The sequence below is a fragment of the Scyliorhinus torazame genome, chromosome 23 (genome assembly GCF_047496885.1).
Source record: "Scyliorhinus torazame isolate Kashiwa2021f chromosome 23, sScyTor2.1, whole genome shotgun sequence".
Taxonomy (NCBI): domain Eukaryota; kingdom Metazoa; phylum Chordata; class Chondrichthyes; order Carcharhiniformes; family Scyliorhinidae; genus Scyliorhinus; species Scyliorhinus torazame.
The window spans coordinates 84,867,892-84,884,081 of record NC_092729.1 but is presented as its reverse complement, the minus strand read 5'-3'; the positions used below and the strand labels follow the sequence as shown (position 1 = coordinate 84,884,081).

Here is a 16,190-nt window from a genome sequence, read left to right as displayed (position 1 = left end):
GAAAGGGAGTAACGGAGTTTGGAGACTGAGGGAAGGAGTCGCGGAGTTTGGAGACTGAGGGAGGGTGTCCCGGAGTTTGGAGACAGAGAAAGGGAGTAACGGAGTTTGGAGACTGAGGGAAGGAGTCGCGGAGTTTGGAGACTGAGGGAGGGAGTCCCGGAGTTTGGAGACTGAGGAAGGGAGTCCCGGAGTTTGCAGACTGAGGGGGGAGGTGTTGGAGTTTGGAGACTGAGGGAGCGAGCCCCGGAGTTTGGAGACTGAGGGAGGGTGTCGTGGAGTTTGGAGACTGAGGGAGGGAGTGTTGGAGTTTGGAGACTGAGGGAGCGAGCCCCGGAGTTTGCAGACTGAGGGAGGGAGTGTTGGGGTTTGGACACTGAGGGAGGGAGTGTTGGAGTTTGGAGACTGAGGGAGGGAGTGTTGGAGTTTGGAGACTGAGGGAGGGAGCCCCGGAGTTTGCAGACTGAGGGAGGGAGTGTTGGGGTTTGGAGACTGAGGGAGGGAGTGTTGGGGTTTTTGGAGACTGAGGGAGGGAGTGTTGGAGTTTGGGGACTGAGGGAGGGAGTCCCGGAGTTTGGAGACTGAGGGAGGTAGTCCCGCAGTTTGGAGACAGAGGGAGGGAGTCCCGGAGATTGGAGACAGAGGAGGGAGTCCCGGAGTTTGGAGACTGAGGGCGGGAGTCGCGTGTTTTGGAGACTGAGGGAGGGAGTCCCGGAGTTCGGAGACTGAGGGAGGGAGCCCCGGAGTTTGGAGACTGAGGGAGGGAGTGCTGGAGTTGGGAGACTGAGGAAGGGAGTCCCGGAGTTTGGAGACTGAGGGAGGGAGTCCCGGAGTTTGGAGACTGAGGGAGGGAGTCCCGGAGTTTGGAGACTGAGGGAGGGAGTCGCGGAGTTTGGAGACTGAGGGAGGGTGTCGCGGAGTTTGGAGACTGAGGGAGGGAGTCCTGGAGTTTGGAGACTGAGGGAGGGAGTCCCGGAGTTTGGAGACTGAGGGAGTGAGTCACGGAGTTTGGAGACTGAGGGAGGGAGTGTTGGAGTTTGGAGACTGAGGGAGGGAGTCCCGGAGTTTGGAGACTGAGGGAGGGAATCACGGAGTTTGGAGACTGAGGGAGGGTGTCGCGGAGTTTGGAGACTGAGGGAGGGAGTCGCGGAATTTGGAGACTGAGGGAGGGAGTCCCGGAGTTTGGAGACTGAGGGAGGGAGTCGCGGAATTTGGAGACTGAGGGAGGGAGTCCCGGAGTTTGGAGACTGAGGGAGGGAGTCCCGGAGTTTGGAGACTGAGGGAGGGAGTCCCGGAGTTTGGGGACTGAGGGACGGAGTGTTGGAGTTTGGAGACTGAGGGAGTGAGTCCCGGAGTTTGGAGACTGAGGGAGGGAGTGTTGGAGTTTGGAGACTGAGGGAGGGAGTCCCGGAGTTTGGAGACTGAGGGAGAGAGTGTTGGAGTTTGGAGACTGAGGGAGGGAGTGTTGGAGTTTGGAGACTGAGACTGAGGGAGGGAGTCCCGGAGTTTGGGGACTGAGGGAGGGAGTCCCGGAGTTTGGAGACTGAGGGAGAGAGTCCCAGAGTTTGGGGACTGAGGGAGGGTGTGCTGGAGTTTGGAGACTGAGGGAGGGAGTCCCGGAGTTTGGAGACTGAGGGAGGGAGTCCCGGAGTTTGGAGACTGAGGGAGGGAGCCGCGGAGTTTGGAGACTGAGGGAAGGAGTCCCGGAGTTTGGAGACTGAGGGAGGGAGTCGCTGAGTTTGGAGACTGAGGGAGGGAGTCCCGGAGTTTGTAGACTGAGGGAGGGAGTCCCGGAGTTTGGAGACAGAGAATGGGAGTAACGGAGTTTGGAGACTGAGGGAAGGAGTCGCGGAGTTTGGAGACTGAGGGAGGGTGTCCCGGAGTTTGGAGACAGAGAAAGGGAGTAACGGAGTTTGGAGACTGAGGGAAGGAGTCGCGGAGTTTGGAGACTGAGGGATGGAGTCCCGGAGTTTGGAGACTGAGGAAGGGAGTCCCGGAGTTTGCAGACTGAGGGGGGAGGTGTTGGAGTTTGGAGACTGAGGGAGCGAGCCCCGGAGTTTGGAGACTGAGGGAGGGTGTCGTGGAGTTTGGAGACTGAGGGAGGGAGTGTTGGAGTTTGGAGACTGAGGGAGGGAGCCCCGGAGTTTGCAGACTGAGGGAGGGAGTGTTGGGGTTTGGACACTGAGGGAGGGAGTGTTGGAGTTTGGAGACTGAGGGAGGGAGTGTTGGAGTTTGGAGACTGAGGGAGGGAGCCCCGGAGTTTGCAGACTGAGGGAGGGAGTGTTGGGGTTTGGAGACTGAGGGAGGGAGTGTTGGGGTTTTTGGAGACTGAGGGAGGGAGTGTTGGAGTTTGGGGACTGAGGGAGGGAGTCCCGGAGTTTGGAGACTGAGGGAGGTAGTCCCGCAGTTTGGAGACAGAGGGAGGGAGTCCCGGAGATTGGAGACAGAGGAGGGAGTCCCGGAGTTTGGAGACTGAGGGCGGGAGTCGCGTGTTTTGGAGACTGAGGGAGGGAGTCCCGGAGTTCGGAGACTGAGGGAGGGAGCCCCGGAGTTTGGAGACTGAGGGAGGGAGTGCTGGAGTTGGGAGACTGAGGAAGGGAGTCCCGGAGTTTGGAGACTGAGGGAGGGAGTCCCGGAGTTTGGAGACTGAGGGAGGGAGTCCCGGAGTTTGGAGACTGAGGGAGGGAGTCGCGGAGTTTGGAGACTGAGGGAGGGTGTCGCGGAGTTTGGAGACTGAGGGAGGGAGTCCTGGAGTTTGGAGACTGAGGGAGGGAGTCCCGGAGTTTGGAGACTGAGGGAGTGAGTCACGGAGTTTGGAGACTGAGGGAGGGAGTGTTGGAGTTTGGAGACTGAGGGAGGGAGTCCCGGAGTTTGGAGACTGAGGGAGGGAATCACGGAGTTTGGAGACTGAGGGAGGGTGTCGCGGAGTTTGGAGACTGAGGGAGGGAGTCGCGGAATTTGGAGACTGAGGGAGGGAGTCCCGGAGTTTGGAGACTGAGGGAGGGAGTCGCGGAATTTGGAGACTGAGGGAGGGAGTCCCGGAGTTTGGAGACTGAGGGAGGGAGTCCCGGAGTTTGGAGACTGAGGGAGGGAGTCCCGGAGTTTGGGGACTGAGGGACGGAGTGTTGGAGTTTGGAGACTGAGGGAGTGAGTCCCGGAGTTTGGAGACTGAGGGAGGGAGTGTTGGAGTTTGGAGACTGAGGGAGGGAGTCCCGGAGTTTGGAGACTGAGGGAGAGAGTGTTGGAGTTTGGAGACTGAGGGAGGGAGTGTTGGAGTTTGGAGACTGAGACTGAGGGAGGGAGTCCCGGAGTTTGGGGACTGAGGGAGGGAGTCCCGGAGTTTGGAGACTGAGGGAGAGAGTCCCAGAGTTTGGGGACTGAGGGAGGGTGTGCTGGAGTTTGGAGACTGAGGGAGGGAGTCCCGGAGTTTGGAGACTGAGGGAGGGAGTCCCGGAGTTTGGAGACTGAGGGAGGGAGCCGCGGAGTTTGGAGACTGAGGGAAGGAGTCCCGGAGTTTGGAGACTGAGGGAGGGAGTCGCTGAGTTTGGAGACTGAGGGAGGGAGTCCCGGAGTTTGTAGACTGAGTGAGGGAGTCCCGGAGTTTGGAGACAGAGGGAGGGAGTCCCGGAGTTTGGAGACTGAGGGAGGGAGTGTCGGAGTTTGGAGACTGAAGGAGGGGGTCCCTGAGTTTGGAGCCAGAGGGACGGAGTCCCGTAGTTTGGAGACTGAGGGAGGGAGTCGCGGAGTTTGGGGACTGAGGGAGGGAGTCCCGTTGTTTGGAGACTGAGGGACGGAGTCCCGGAGTTTGGGGACTGAGGGAGGGAGTGTTGGAGTTTGGAGACTGAGTGAGGGAGTCGCGGAGTTTGGGGACTGAGGGAGGGAGTCCCGTTGTTTGGAGACTGAGGGAGGGAGTATTGGAGTTTGGAGACTGAGAGAGGGAGTCCCGGAGTTTGGAGACTGAGGGAGGGAGTCGCGGAGTTTGGAGACTGAAAGAGGGAGTCGCGGAGTTTGGAGACTGAGGGAGGGAGTCCCGGAGTTTGGAGACTGAGGGAGGGAGTCGCGGAGTTTGGGGACTGAGGGAGGGAGTGTTGGAGTTTGGAGACTGAGATAGGGAGTCCCGGAGTTTGGAGACTGAGGGAGGGAGTGTTGGAGTTTGGAGACTGAGGGAGGGAGTCCCGGAGTTTGGCGACTGAGGGAGCGATTCCCGGAGTTTGGAGACTGAGGGAGGGAGTCCCGGAGCTTGGAGACTGAGGGAGGTAGGGAGTGTTGGAGTTTGGAAACTCAGGAAAGGAGTGTTGGAGTTTGGAGGCTGAGGGAGGGAATCGCGGAGTTTGGAGACTGAGGGAGGGAGTGTTGGAGTTTGGAGACTGAAGGAGGGAGTCCCGGAGTTTGGAGACTGAGGGAGGGAGTGTTGGAGTTTGGAGACTGAGGGAGGGAGTCCCGGAGTTTGGAGACTGAGGGAGGGAGTGTTGGAGTTTGGAGACTGAGGGAGGGAGTCCCGGAGTTTGGAGACTGAGGGAGAGAGTGTTGGAGTTTGGAGACTGAGGGAGGGAGTGTTGGAGTTTGGAGACTGAGACTGAGGGAGGGAGTCCCGGAGTTTGGGGACTGAGGGAGGGAGTCCCGGAGTTTGGAGACTGAGGGAGAGAGTCCCAGAGTTTGGGGACTGAGGGAGGGTGTGCTGGAGTTTGGAGACTGAGGGAGGGAGTCCCGGAGTTTGGAGACTGAGGGAGGGAGTCCCGGAGTTTGGAGACTGAGGGAGGGAGCCGCGGAGTTTGGAGACTGAGGGAAGGAGTCCCGGAGTTTGGAGACGGAGGGAGGGAGTCGCTGAGTTTGGAGACTGAGGGAGGGAGTCCCGGAGTTTGTAGACTGAGTGAGGGAGTCCCGGAGTTTGGAGACAGAGGGAGGGAGTCCCGGAGTTTGGAGACTGAGGGAGGGAGTGTCGGAGTTTGGAGACTGAAGGAGGGGGTCCCTGAGTTTGGAGCCAGAGGGACGGAGTCCCGTAGTTTGGAGACTGAGGGAGGGAGTCGCGGAGTTTGGGGACTGAGGGAGGGAGTCCCGTTGTTTGGAGACTGAGGGACGGAGTCCCGGAGTTTGGGGACTGAGGGAGGGAGTGTTGGAGTTTGGAGACTGAGTGAGGGAGTCGCGGAGTTTGGGGACTGAGGGAGGGAGTCCCGTTGTTTGGAGACTGAGGGAGGGAGTGTCGGAGTTTGGAGACTGAGGGAGGGAGTCGCGGGGTTTGGGGACTGAGGGAGGGAGTGTTGGAGTTTGGAGACTGAGATAGGGAGTCCCGGAGTTTGGGGACTGAGGGAGGGTGTCGCGGTGTTTGGGGACTGAGTTAGGGAGTCCTGGAGTTTGGAGACTGAGGGAGGGAGTCCCGGAGTTTGGAGACTGAGGGAGGGAGTCCCGGAGTTTGGCGACTGAGGGAGCGATTCCCGGAGTTTGGAGACTGAGGGAGGGAGTCCCGGAGCTTGGAGACTGAGGGAGGTAGGGAGTGTTGGAGTTTGGAAACTCAGGAAAGGAGTGTTGGAGTTTGGAGGCTGAGGGAGGGAGTCGCGGAGTTTGGAGACTGAGGGAGGGAGTCCCGGAGTTTGGAGACAGAGGGAGGGAGTCCCGGAATTTGGAGACTGAGGGAGGGAGTCCCGGAGTTTGGTGACTGAGGGAGGGAGTCCGGGAGTTTGGAGACTGAGGGAGGGAGTCCTGGAGTTGGGAGACTGAGGGAGGGAGTATTGGAGTTTGGAGTCTGAGGGAGGGAGTGTTGGAGTTTGGAGACTGAGGGAGGGAGTGTTGGAGTTTGGAGACTGAGGGAGGGAGTCCCGGAGTTGGGAGACTGAGGGAGGGAGTCGCCGAGTTTGGAGACTGAGGGAGGGAGTCGCGGAGTTTGGAGACTGAGGGAGGGAGACCCGGAGTTTGGAGACTGAGGGAGGGAGTCCCGGAGTTTGGGGACTGTGGGAGGGAGTCACGTTGTTTGGAGACTGAGTAAGGGAGTCGCGAAGTTTGGAGACTGAGGGAGGGAGTCCCGGAGTTTGGAGACTGAGGGAGGGAGTCCCGGAGTTTGTAGACTGAGGGAGGGAGTTCCGGAGTTTGGGGACTGTGGGAGGGAGTCACGTTGTTTGGAGACTGAGTAAGGGAGTCCCGGAGTTTGGAGACTGAGGGAGGGAGTCGTGGAGTTTGGAGACTGAGGGAGGGAGTCCTGGAGTTTGGAGACTGAGCGGGGAGGTGTTCGAGTTTGGAGACTGAGGGAGGGAGTCGCGGAGTTTGGAGACTGAGGGAGGGAGTCGCGGAGTTTGGAGACTGAGGGAGGGAGTCCCGGAGTTTGGAGACTGAGGGAGGGAATCGCGGAGTTTGGAGACTGAGGGAGGGAGTGTTGGAATTTGGAGACTGAAGGAGGGAGTCCCGGAGTTTGGAGACTGAGGGAGGGAGTCCCGGAGTTTGGGGACTGAGGGAGGGAGTGTTGGAGTTTGGAGACTGAGGGAGGGAGTGTTGGAGTTTGGGGACTGAGGGAGGGAGTGCTGGAGTTTGGAGACTGAGGGAGGGGGTCCCGGAGTTTGGAGACTGAGGGAGGGAGTCCCGGAGTTTGGAGACTGACGGAGGGAGTGTTGGAGTTTGGAGACTGAGGGAGGGAGTGTTGGAGTTTGGGGACTGAGGGAGGGAGTGCTGGAGTTTGCGGACTGAGGGAGGGAGTAGCGGAGTTTGGAGACTGAGGGAGGGAGTCCTGGAGTTTGGAGACTGAGGGAGGGAGCCGCGGAGTTTGGAGACTGAGGGAGGGAGTGTTGGAGTTTGGAGACTGAAGGAGGGAGTCCCGGATTTTGGAGACTGAGGGATGGAGTTCCGGAGTTTGGGGACTGAGGGAGGGAGTCCCGGAGTTTGGAGGCTGAGGGAGGGAGTCGCGGAGTTTGGAGACTGAGGGAGGGAGTCCCGGAGTTTGGGGACTGAGGGAGGGAGTATTGGAGTTTGGGGACTGAGGGAGGGAGTCCCGGAGTTTGGAGACTGAGGGAGGGAGTCCCGGAGTTTGGGGACTGAGAGAGGGAGTCCCGGAGTTTGGAAACAGAGGGAGGGAGTGTTGGAGTTTGGAGACTGAGGGAGGGAGTGTTGGAGTTTGGGGACTGAGGGAGGGAGTCCCGGAGTTTGGGGACTGAGGGAGGGAGTCCCGGCGTTTGGAGACTGAGGGAGGGAGTGTTGGAGTTTGGAGACTGAGGGAGGGAGTCGCGGAGTTTGGAGAATGAGGGAGGGAGTCGCGGAGTTTGGAGACTGACGGAGGGAGTGTTGGAGTTTGGAGACTGAGGGAGGGAGCGTTGGAGTTTGGGGACTGAGGGAGGGAGTGCTGGAGTTTGGGGACTGAGGGAGGGAGTCGCGGAGTTTGGAGACTGAGGGAGGGAGTGTTGGAGTTTGGAGACTGAAGGAGGGAGTCCCGGAGTTTGGAGACTGAGGGAGGGAGTCCCGGAGTTTGGGGACTGAGGGAGGGAGTGTTGGAGTTTGGAGACTGAGGGAGGGAGTGTTGGAGTTTGGGGACTGAGGGAGGGAGTGCTGGAGTTTGGAGACTGAGGGAGGGAGTCCCGGAGTTTGGAGACTGAGGGAGGGAGTCCCGGAGTTTGGAGACTGACGGAGGGAGTGTTGGAGTTTGGAGACTGGGGGAGGGAGTTTTGGAGTTTGGAGACTGAAGGAGGGAGTCCCGGATTTTGGAGACTGAGGGATGGAGTTCCGGAGTTTGGGGACTGAGGGAGGGAGTCCCGGAGTTTGGAGGCTGAGGGAGGGAGTCGCGGAGTTTGGAGACTGAGGGAGGGAGTCCCGGAGTTTGGGGACTGAGGGAGGGAGTATTGGAGTTTGGGGACTGAGGGAGGGAGTCCCGGAGTTTGGAGACTGAGGGAGGGAGTCCTGGAGTTTGGGGACTGAGAGAGGGAGTCCCGGAGTTTGGAAACAGAGGGAGGGAGTGTTGGAGTTTGGAGACTGAGGGAGGGAGTGTTGGAGTTTGGGGACTGAGGGAGGGAGTCCCGGAGTTTGGGGACTGAGGGAGGGAGTCCCGGCGTTTGGAGACTGAGGGAGGGAGTGTTGGAGTTTGGAGACTGAGGGAGGGAGTCGCGGAGTTTGGAGAATGAGGGAGGGAGTCGCGGAGTTTGGAGACTGACGGAGGGAGTGTTGGAGTTTGGAGACTGAGGGAGGGAGCGTTGGAGTTTGGGGACTGAGGGAGGGAGTGCTGGAGTTTGGGGACTGAGGGAGGGAGTCGCGGAGTTTGGAGACTGAGGGAGGGAGTGTTGGAGTTTGGAGACTGAAGGAGGGAGTCCCGGAGTTTGGAGACTGAGGGAGGGAGTCCCGGAGTTTGGGGACTGAGGGAGGGAGTGTTGGAGTTTGGAGACTGAGGGAGGGAGTGTTGGAGTTTGGGGACTGAGGGAGGGAGTGCTGGAGTTTGGAGACTGAGGGAGGGAGTCCCGGAGTTTGGAGACTGAGGGAGGGAGTCCCGGAGTTTGGAGACTGACGGAGGGAGTGTTGGAGTTTGGAGACTGGGGGAGGGAGTTTTGGAGTTTGGGGACTGAGGGAGGGAGTGCTGGAGTTTGGGGACTGAGGGAGGGAGTCCCGGAGTTTGGAGACTGAGGGAGGGAGTCCCGGAGTTTGGGGACTGAGGGAGGGAGTGTCAGAGTTTGGAGACTGAGGGAGGGGGTCCCGGAGTTTGGAGACTGAGGGAGGGAGACCCGGAGTTTGGGGACTGAGGGAGGGAGTGCTGGAGTTGGGAGACTGAGTCAGGGAGTCCCGGAGTTTGGAGGCTGAGGGAGGGAGCCACGGAATTTGGAGACAGAGGGAGAGAGTCCTGGAGCTTGGAGACTGGGGGAGGGAGTCCCGGAGTTTGGAGACTGAGGGAGGGAGTCCCGGTGTTTGGAGACTGAGGGAGGGAGTCCCGGAGTTTGGAGACTGAGGGAAGGAGTCCCGGAGTTTGGAGACTGAGGGAGGGAGTGTCAGAGTTTGGAGACTGAGGGAGGGAGTCCCGGAGTTTGGAGACTGAGGGAGGGAGTCCCGGAGTTTGGAGACTGAGGGAGGGAGTCCCGGAGTTTGGAGACTGAGGGAGGGAGTGTTGGAGTTTGGAGACTGAGGGAGGGAGTCCCGGAGTTTGGAGACTGAGGGAGGGAGACCCGTAGTTTGGGGACTGAGGGAGGGAGTCCCGGAGTTTGGAGACTGAGGGAGGGAGTCCCGGAGTTTGGGGACTGAGGGAGGGAGTCCCGGAGTTTGGGGACTGAGGGAGGGTGTCCCGGAGTTTGGAGACTGAGGGAGGGAGTCCCGGAGTTTCGGGACTGAGGGACGGAGTGTTGGAGTTTGGAGACTGAGGGAGTGAGTCCCGGAGTTTGGAGACTGAGTGAGGGAGTGTTGGAGTTTGGAGACTGAGGGAGGGAGTCCCGGAGTTTGGAGACTGAGGGAGAGAGTGTTGGAGTTTGGAGACTGAGGGAGGGAGTGTTGGAGTTTGGAGACTGAGACTGAGGGAGGGAGTCCCGGAGTTTGGGGACTGAGGGAGGGAGTCCCGGAGTTTGGAGACTGAGGGAGAGAGTCCCAGAGTTTGGGGACTGAGGGAGGGTGTGCTGGAGTTTGGAGACTGAGGGAGGGAGTCCCGGAGTTTGGAGACTGAGGGAGGGAGTCCCGGAGTTTGGAGACTGAGGGAGGGAGCCGCGGAGTTTGGAGACTGAGGGAAGGAGTCCCGGAGTTTGGAGACGGAGGGAGGGAGTCGCTGAGTTTGGAGACTGAGGGAGGGAATCCCGGAGTTTGTAGACTGAGTGAGGGAGTCCCGGAGTTTGGAGACAGAGGGAGGGAGTCCCGGAGTTTGGAGACTGAGGGAGGGAGTGTCGGAGTTTGGAGACTGAAGGAGGGGGTCCCTGAGTTTGGAGCCAGAGGGACGGAGTCCCGTAGTTTGGAGACTGAGGGAGGGAGTCGCGGAGTTTGGGGACTGAGGGAGGGAGTCCCGTTGTTTGGAGACTGAGGGACGGAGTCCCGGAGTTTGGGGACTGAGGGAGGGAGTGTTGGAGTTTGGAGACTGAGTGAGGGAGTCGCGGAGTTTGGGGACTGAGGGAGGGAGTCCCGTTGTTTGGAGACTGAGGGAGGGAGTATTGGAGTTTGGAGACTGAGAGAGGGAGTCCCGGAGTTTGGAGACTGAGGGAGGGAGTCGCGGAGTTTGGAGACTGAAAGAGGGAGTCGCGGAGTTTGGAGACTGAGGGAGGGAGTCCCGGAGTTTGGAGACTGAGGGAGGGAGTCGCGGGGTTTGGGGACTGAGGGAGGGAGTGTTGGAGTTTGGAGACTGAGATAGGGAGTCCCGGAGTTTGGGGACTGAGGGAGGGTGTCGCGGTGTTTGGGGACTGAGTTAGGGAGTCCTGGAGTTTGGAGACTGAGGGAGGGAGTCCCGGAGTTTGGAGACTGAGGGAGGGAGTCCCGGAGTTTGGCGACTGAGGGAGCGATTCCCGGAGTTTGGAGACTGAGGGAGGGAGTCCCGGAGCTTGGAGACTGAGGGAGGTAGGGAGTGTTGGAGTTTGGAAACTCAGGAAAGGAGTGTTGGAGTTTGGAGGCTGAGGGAGGGAGTCGCGGAGTTTGGAGACTGAGGGAGGGAGTCCCGGAGTTTGGAGACAGAGGGAGGGAGTCCCGGAGTTTGGAGACTGAGGGAGGGAGTCCCGGAGTTTGCAGACTGAGGGGGGAGGTGTTGGAGTTTGGAGTCTGAGGGAGGGCGGGAGTCGCGGATTTTGGAGACTGAGGGAGGGAGTCCCGGAGTTTGGTGACTGAGGGAGGGAGTCCGGGAGTTTGGAGACTGAGGGAGGGAGTCCTGGAGTTGGGAGACTGAGGGAGGGAGTATTGGAGTTTGGAGTCTGAGGGAGGGAGTGTTGGAGTTTGGAGACTGAGGGAGGGAGTGTTGGAGTTTGGAGACTGAGGGAGGGAGTCCCGGAGTTGGGAGACTGAGGGAGGGAGTCGCCGAGTTTGGAGACTGAGGGAGGGAGTCGCGGAGTTTGGTGACTGAGGGAGGGAGACCCGGAGTTTGGAGACTGAGGGAGGGAGTCCCGGAGTTTGGGGACTGTGGGAGGGAGTCACGTTGTTTGGAGACTGAGTAAGGGAGTCGCGAAGTTTGGAGACTGAGGGAGGGAGTCCCGGAGTTTGTAGACTGAGGGAGGGAGTCCCGGAGTTTGGGGACTGTGGGAGGGAGTCACGTTGTTTGGAGACTGAGTAAGGGAGTCCCGGAGTTTGGAGACTGAGGGAGGGAGTCGTGGAGTTTGGAGACTGAGGGAGGGAGTCCTGGAGTTTGGAGACTGAGGGGGGAGGTGTTCGAGTTTGGAGACTGAGGGAGGGAGTCGCGGAGTTTGGAGACTGAGGGAGGGAGTCGCGGAGTTTGGAGACTGAGGGAGGGAGTCCCGGAGTTTGGAGACTGAGGGAGGGAATCGCGGAGTTTGGAGACTGAGGGAGGGAGTGTTGGAGTTTGGAGACTGAAGGAGGGAGTCCCGGAGTTTGGAGACTGAGGGAGGGAGTCCCGGAGTTTGGGGACTGAGGGAGGGAGTGTTGGAGTTTGGAGACTGAGGGAGGGAGTGTTGGAGTTTGGGGACTGAGGGAGGGAGTGCTGGAGTTTGGAGACTGAGGGAGGGGGTCCCGGAGTTTGGAGACTGAGGGAGGGAGTCCCGGAGTTTGGAGACTGACGGAGGGAGTGTTGGAGTTTGGAGACTGAGGGAGGGAGTGTTGGAGTTTGGGGACTGAGGGAGGGAGTGCTGGAGTTTGCGGACTGAGGGAGGGAGTCGCGGAGTTTGGAGACTGAGGGAGGGAGTCCTGGAGTTTGGTGACTGAGGGAGGGAGCCGCAGAGTTTGGAGACTGAGGGAGGGAGTGTTGGAGTTTGGAGACTGAAGGAGGGAGTCCCGGAGTTTGGAGACTGAGGGATGGAGTTCCGGAGTTTGGGGACTGAGGGAGGGAGTCCCGGAGTTTGGAGGCTGAGGGAGGGAGTCGCGGAGTTTGGAGACTGAGGGAGGGAGTCCCGGAGTTTGGGGACTGAGGGAGGGAGTATTGGAGTTTGGGGACTGAGGGAGGGAGTCCCGGAGTTTGGAGACTGAGGGAGGGAGTCCCGGAGTTTGGGGACTGAGAGAGGGAGTCCCGGAGTTTGGAAACAGAGGGAGGGAGTGTTGGAGTTTGGAGACTGAGGGAGGGAGTGTTGGAGTTTGGGGACTGAGGGAGGGAGTCCCGGAGTTTGGGGACTGAGGGAGGGAGTCCCGGCCTTTTCTAGACTGAGGGAGGGAGTGTTGGAGTTTGGAGACTGAGGGAGGGAGTCGCGGAGTTTGGAGAATGAGGGAGGGAGTCGCGGAGTTTGGAGACTGACGGAGGGAGTGTTGGAGTTTGGAGACTGAGGGAGGGAGCGTTGGAGTTTGGGGACTGAGGGAGGGAGTGCTGGAGTTTGGGGACTGAGGGAGGGAGTCGCGGAGTTTGGAGACTGAGGGAGGGAGTGTTGGAGTTTGGAGACTGAAGGAGGGAGTCCCGGAGTTTGGAGACTGAGGGAGGGAGTCCCGGAGTTTGGGGACTGAGGGAGGGAGTGTTGGAGTTTGGAGACTGAGGGAGGGAGTGTTGGAGTTTGGGGACTGAGGGAGGGAGTGCTGGAGTTTGGAGACTGAGGGAGGGAGTCGCGGAGTTTGGAGACTGAGGGAGGGAGTCCCGGAGTTTGGAGACTGACGGAGGGAGTGTTGGAGTTTGGAGACTGGGGGAGGGAGTTTTGGAGTTTGGGGACTGAGGGAGGGAGTGCTGGAGTTTGGGGACTGAGGGAGGGAGTCCCGGAGTTTGGAGACTGTGGGAGGGAGTCCCGGAGTTTGGGGACTGAGGGAGGGAGTGTTGGAGTTTGGAGTCTGAGGGAGGGAGTGTTGGAGTTTGGGGACTGAGGGAGGGAGTGTTGGAGTTTGGAGACTGAGGGAGGGTGTCCCGGAGTTTGGAGACTGAGGGAGGGAGTCCCGGAGTTTGGAGACTGAGGGAGGGAGTCCCGGAGTTTGGAGACTGAGGGAGGGAGTCCCGGAGTTTAGGGACTGAGGGAGGGAGTCCCGGAGTTTGGAGACTGAGGGAGGGAGTCGCGGAGTTTGGACACTGAGGGAGGGAGTGTCAGAGTTTGGAGACTGAGGGAGGGGGTCCCGGAGTTTGGAGACTGAGGGAGGGAGACCCGGAGTTTGGAGGCTGAGGGAGGGAGCCACGGAATTTGGAGACAGAGGGAGAGAGTCCTGGAGCTTGGAGACTGGGGGAGGGAGTCCCGGAGTTTGGAGACTGAGGGAGGGAGTCCCGGAGTTTGGAGACTGAGGGAGGGAGTCCCGGAGTTTGGAGACTGAGGGAGGGAGTCCCGGAGTTTGGGGACTGAGGGAGGGAGTCCCGGAGTTTGGGGACTGAGGGAGGGAGTGTCAGAGTTTGGAGACTGAGGGAGGGTGTCCCGGAGTTTGGAGACTGAGGGAGGGAGACCCGGAGTTTGGGGACTGAGGGAGGGAGTCCCGGAGTTTGGAGACTGAGGGAGGGAGTCCCGGAGTTTGGAGAGTGAGGGAGGGAGTCCCGGATTTTGGAGACTGAGGGAGGGAGACCCGGAGTTTGGGGACTGAGGGAGGGAGTCCCGGAGTTTGGGGACTGAGGGAGGGAGTCCCGGAGTTTGGAGAGTGAGGGAGGGAGTCCCGGATTTTGGAGACTGAGGGAGGGAGTGTCGGAGTTTGGAGACTGAGGGAGGGAGTGTCGGAGTTTGGGGACTGAGGGAGGGATTCCCGCGGATTGGAGACTGAGGGAGGGAGTCCCGCGGATTGGAGGGGTGTTTGAGGGAGCCCCCTCCGTCTGGACAGATGCTAATCCTGGCTGTGTTTCCTGATAGTGAATCGGACGATCGGGGGGCCTTGCGTCAGGCCCCCAGAGTTGATCGAGGGCTTCTACGAGACGGTGGTGACTGGCCCTTGGCACACAGTGCGGTATAGCTGCAATCCAGGGTGAGCGTATTCCTAAAGTTCCCGTGTGCTGTGGCCCTCCAAATCCCAGCATCTAACCCCTCTCTATGTCTCCCCACCTCCCCCTTCCCCACGCACGCACACAGATTTCGCCTGGACGGTACTGAGGACAACAGCTGCCGGGACAATGGCACCTGGGCGCGAGGAGCACCCATCTGCAGACGTGAGTCACCCCCCATACTCCCCGAGGTGTGAGGGTAGGGGTAACAGGGTGAATCTCCCCCCTAACCCACGCCCTCAGTCTCCAAACCGAGGGAGAGGGAGACCGGGACTGGGCGCGGTGCTCCGAGTGTGGGTCCGACCGAGGGATACGGAGACCGGGACTGTGCACGGTGCTCCGAGTGTGGGTCTGACCGAGGGATACGGAGACCGGGACTGTGCACGGTGCTCCGAGTGTGGGTCTAACCGAGGGATACGGAGACCGAGACTGTGCACAGTGCTCCGAGTGTGGGTCTGACCGAGGGATATGCAAACCGGGACTGTGCACGGTGCTCCGAGTGTGGGTCTAACCGAGGGATACGGAGACCGGGACTGTGCACGGTGCTCCGAGTGTGGGTCTAACCGAGGGTTTCGGAGACCGGGACTGTGCACGGTGCTCCGAGTGTGGGTCTGACCGAGGGATAGGGAGAGAGGACTGCGCCCGGTGCTCCGAGTGTGGGTCTGACCGAGGGGCACGGAGACCGGGACTGTGCACGGTGCTCCGAGTGTGGGTCTAACCGAGGGATACGGAGACCGGGACTGTGCACGGTGCTCCGAGTGTGGGTCTAACCGAGGGATACGGAGACCGGGACTGTGCACGGTGCTCTGAGTGTGGGTCTAACCGAGGGATATGAAGACCGGAACTGTGCACGGTGCTCCGAGTGTGGGTCTGACCGAGGGATACGGAGACCGGGACTGTGCACGGTGCTCGGAGTGTGGGTCCCACCGAGGGATACGGAGATCGGGACTGTGCACGGTGCTCCGAGTGTGGGTCTCACCGAGGGATACGGAGACCGGGACTGTGCACGGTGCTCCGAGTGTGGGTCTGACCGAGGGATACGGAGACCGGGACTGTGCACGGTGCTCCGAGTGTGGGTCCCACCGAGTGATACGGAGATCGGGACTGTGCACGGTGCTCCGAGTGTGGGTCTCACCGCGGGATACGGAGACCGGGACTGTGCACGGTGCTCCGAGTGTGGGTCTGACCGAGGGATACGGAGACCGGGACTGTGCACGGTGCTCCGAGTGTGGGTCTAACCGAGGGATATGGAGACCGGGACTGTGCACGGTGCTCCGAGTGTGGGTCTGACCGAGGGATACGGAGACCGGGACTGTGCACGGTGCTCCGAGTGTGGGTCTAACCGAGGGATACGGAGACCGGGACTGTGCACGGTGCTCCGAGTGTGGGTCTAACCGAGGGATACGGAGACCGGGACTGTGCACGGTGCTCCGAGTGTGGGTCTAACCGAGGGATACGGAGACCGGGACTGTGCACGGTGCTCCGAGTGTGGGTCTAACCGACAGATCCGGAGACCGGAATCTGACTGTCCATTCTTGTGTGCCTAGCGATTTATTGCGACCCTCCATCGGAGATCGAGAATGGACTGCTGGTGGCGGTGGAGAAGGGTCGATACCGAGTGGGGGAGATGATATATTATCTTTGCCGGAAAGGCTTTGTCACCGAGGGCTCGAACGAGGTCACCTGCACCGTCCAGGGTTCCTGGACCGCCGCACCTGTCTGCCAAGGTGAGTCCGGACCCAGAGGGCAGACCCGCTTCCCGGGGGGCATTCCGCCCCTCTCTCTGCGCTGCCCCGTGAACATGCCAATGCCACCTCCCTGCTCGGGGACTGCCTTTGCGAAACCTTCTCCGAGACTGCCGCCACCTGCCTCGAGGCCCCCTCCTCCCTCGCCGGGGCACCGTCCCACCCTCGCCCACAGGCGCCCGTCCTCCCTCCGTTCCCTCCCCAACCGCCACCCCCCCCCCCCCACACCCCGTCTCCCTCTCCTGCTCACACGGGCGGTTCATGTCTCGTCCTTAGCCCCCTGCAGGGTTGACGTTTATCGGAGCCGGGTGCTGTACGACGGGGCCAAGGTGTGGCTGGAGGCCCTGCCTGGGGGTAGGGTCAAACACCTCGAGGAGCTGTCCTTCTACTGCCTCGCTGAAGACCGCCTATGTAGCAACCGACACAAGACCCAGTGCGTCAACGGCCGACTGCCAATCCCCGAGTGCTATCGAGGTAAAAACGCAGGGATCTTCTTCCCG

At 60.4% G+C, this 16,190-nt stretch overlaps 1 protein-coding gene across 1 annotated transcript in view; it reads left to right on the top strand.

The window, feature by feature from the left end:
• ntd5 (ntl-dependent gene 5) overlaps positions 1 to 16,190 on the top strand; it is a 236,893-nt gene that overhangs the window by 218,708 nt on the left and 1,995 nt on the right. The window contains exons 4-7 of the mRNA XM_072489194.1: positions 13,818 to 13,929; positions 14,034 to 14,110; positions 15,493 to 15,672; positions 15,967 to 16,164. Of these exons, the coding sequence (XP_072345295.1) occupies positions 13,818 to 13,929; positions 14,034 to 14,110; positions 15,493 to 15,672; positions 15,967 to 16,164 (567 nt within the window). The remainder of the gene's footprint in view (positions 1 to 13,817; positions 13,930 to 14,033; positions 14,111 to 15,492; positions 15,673 to 15,966; positions 16,165 to 16,190) is intronic.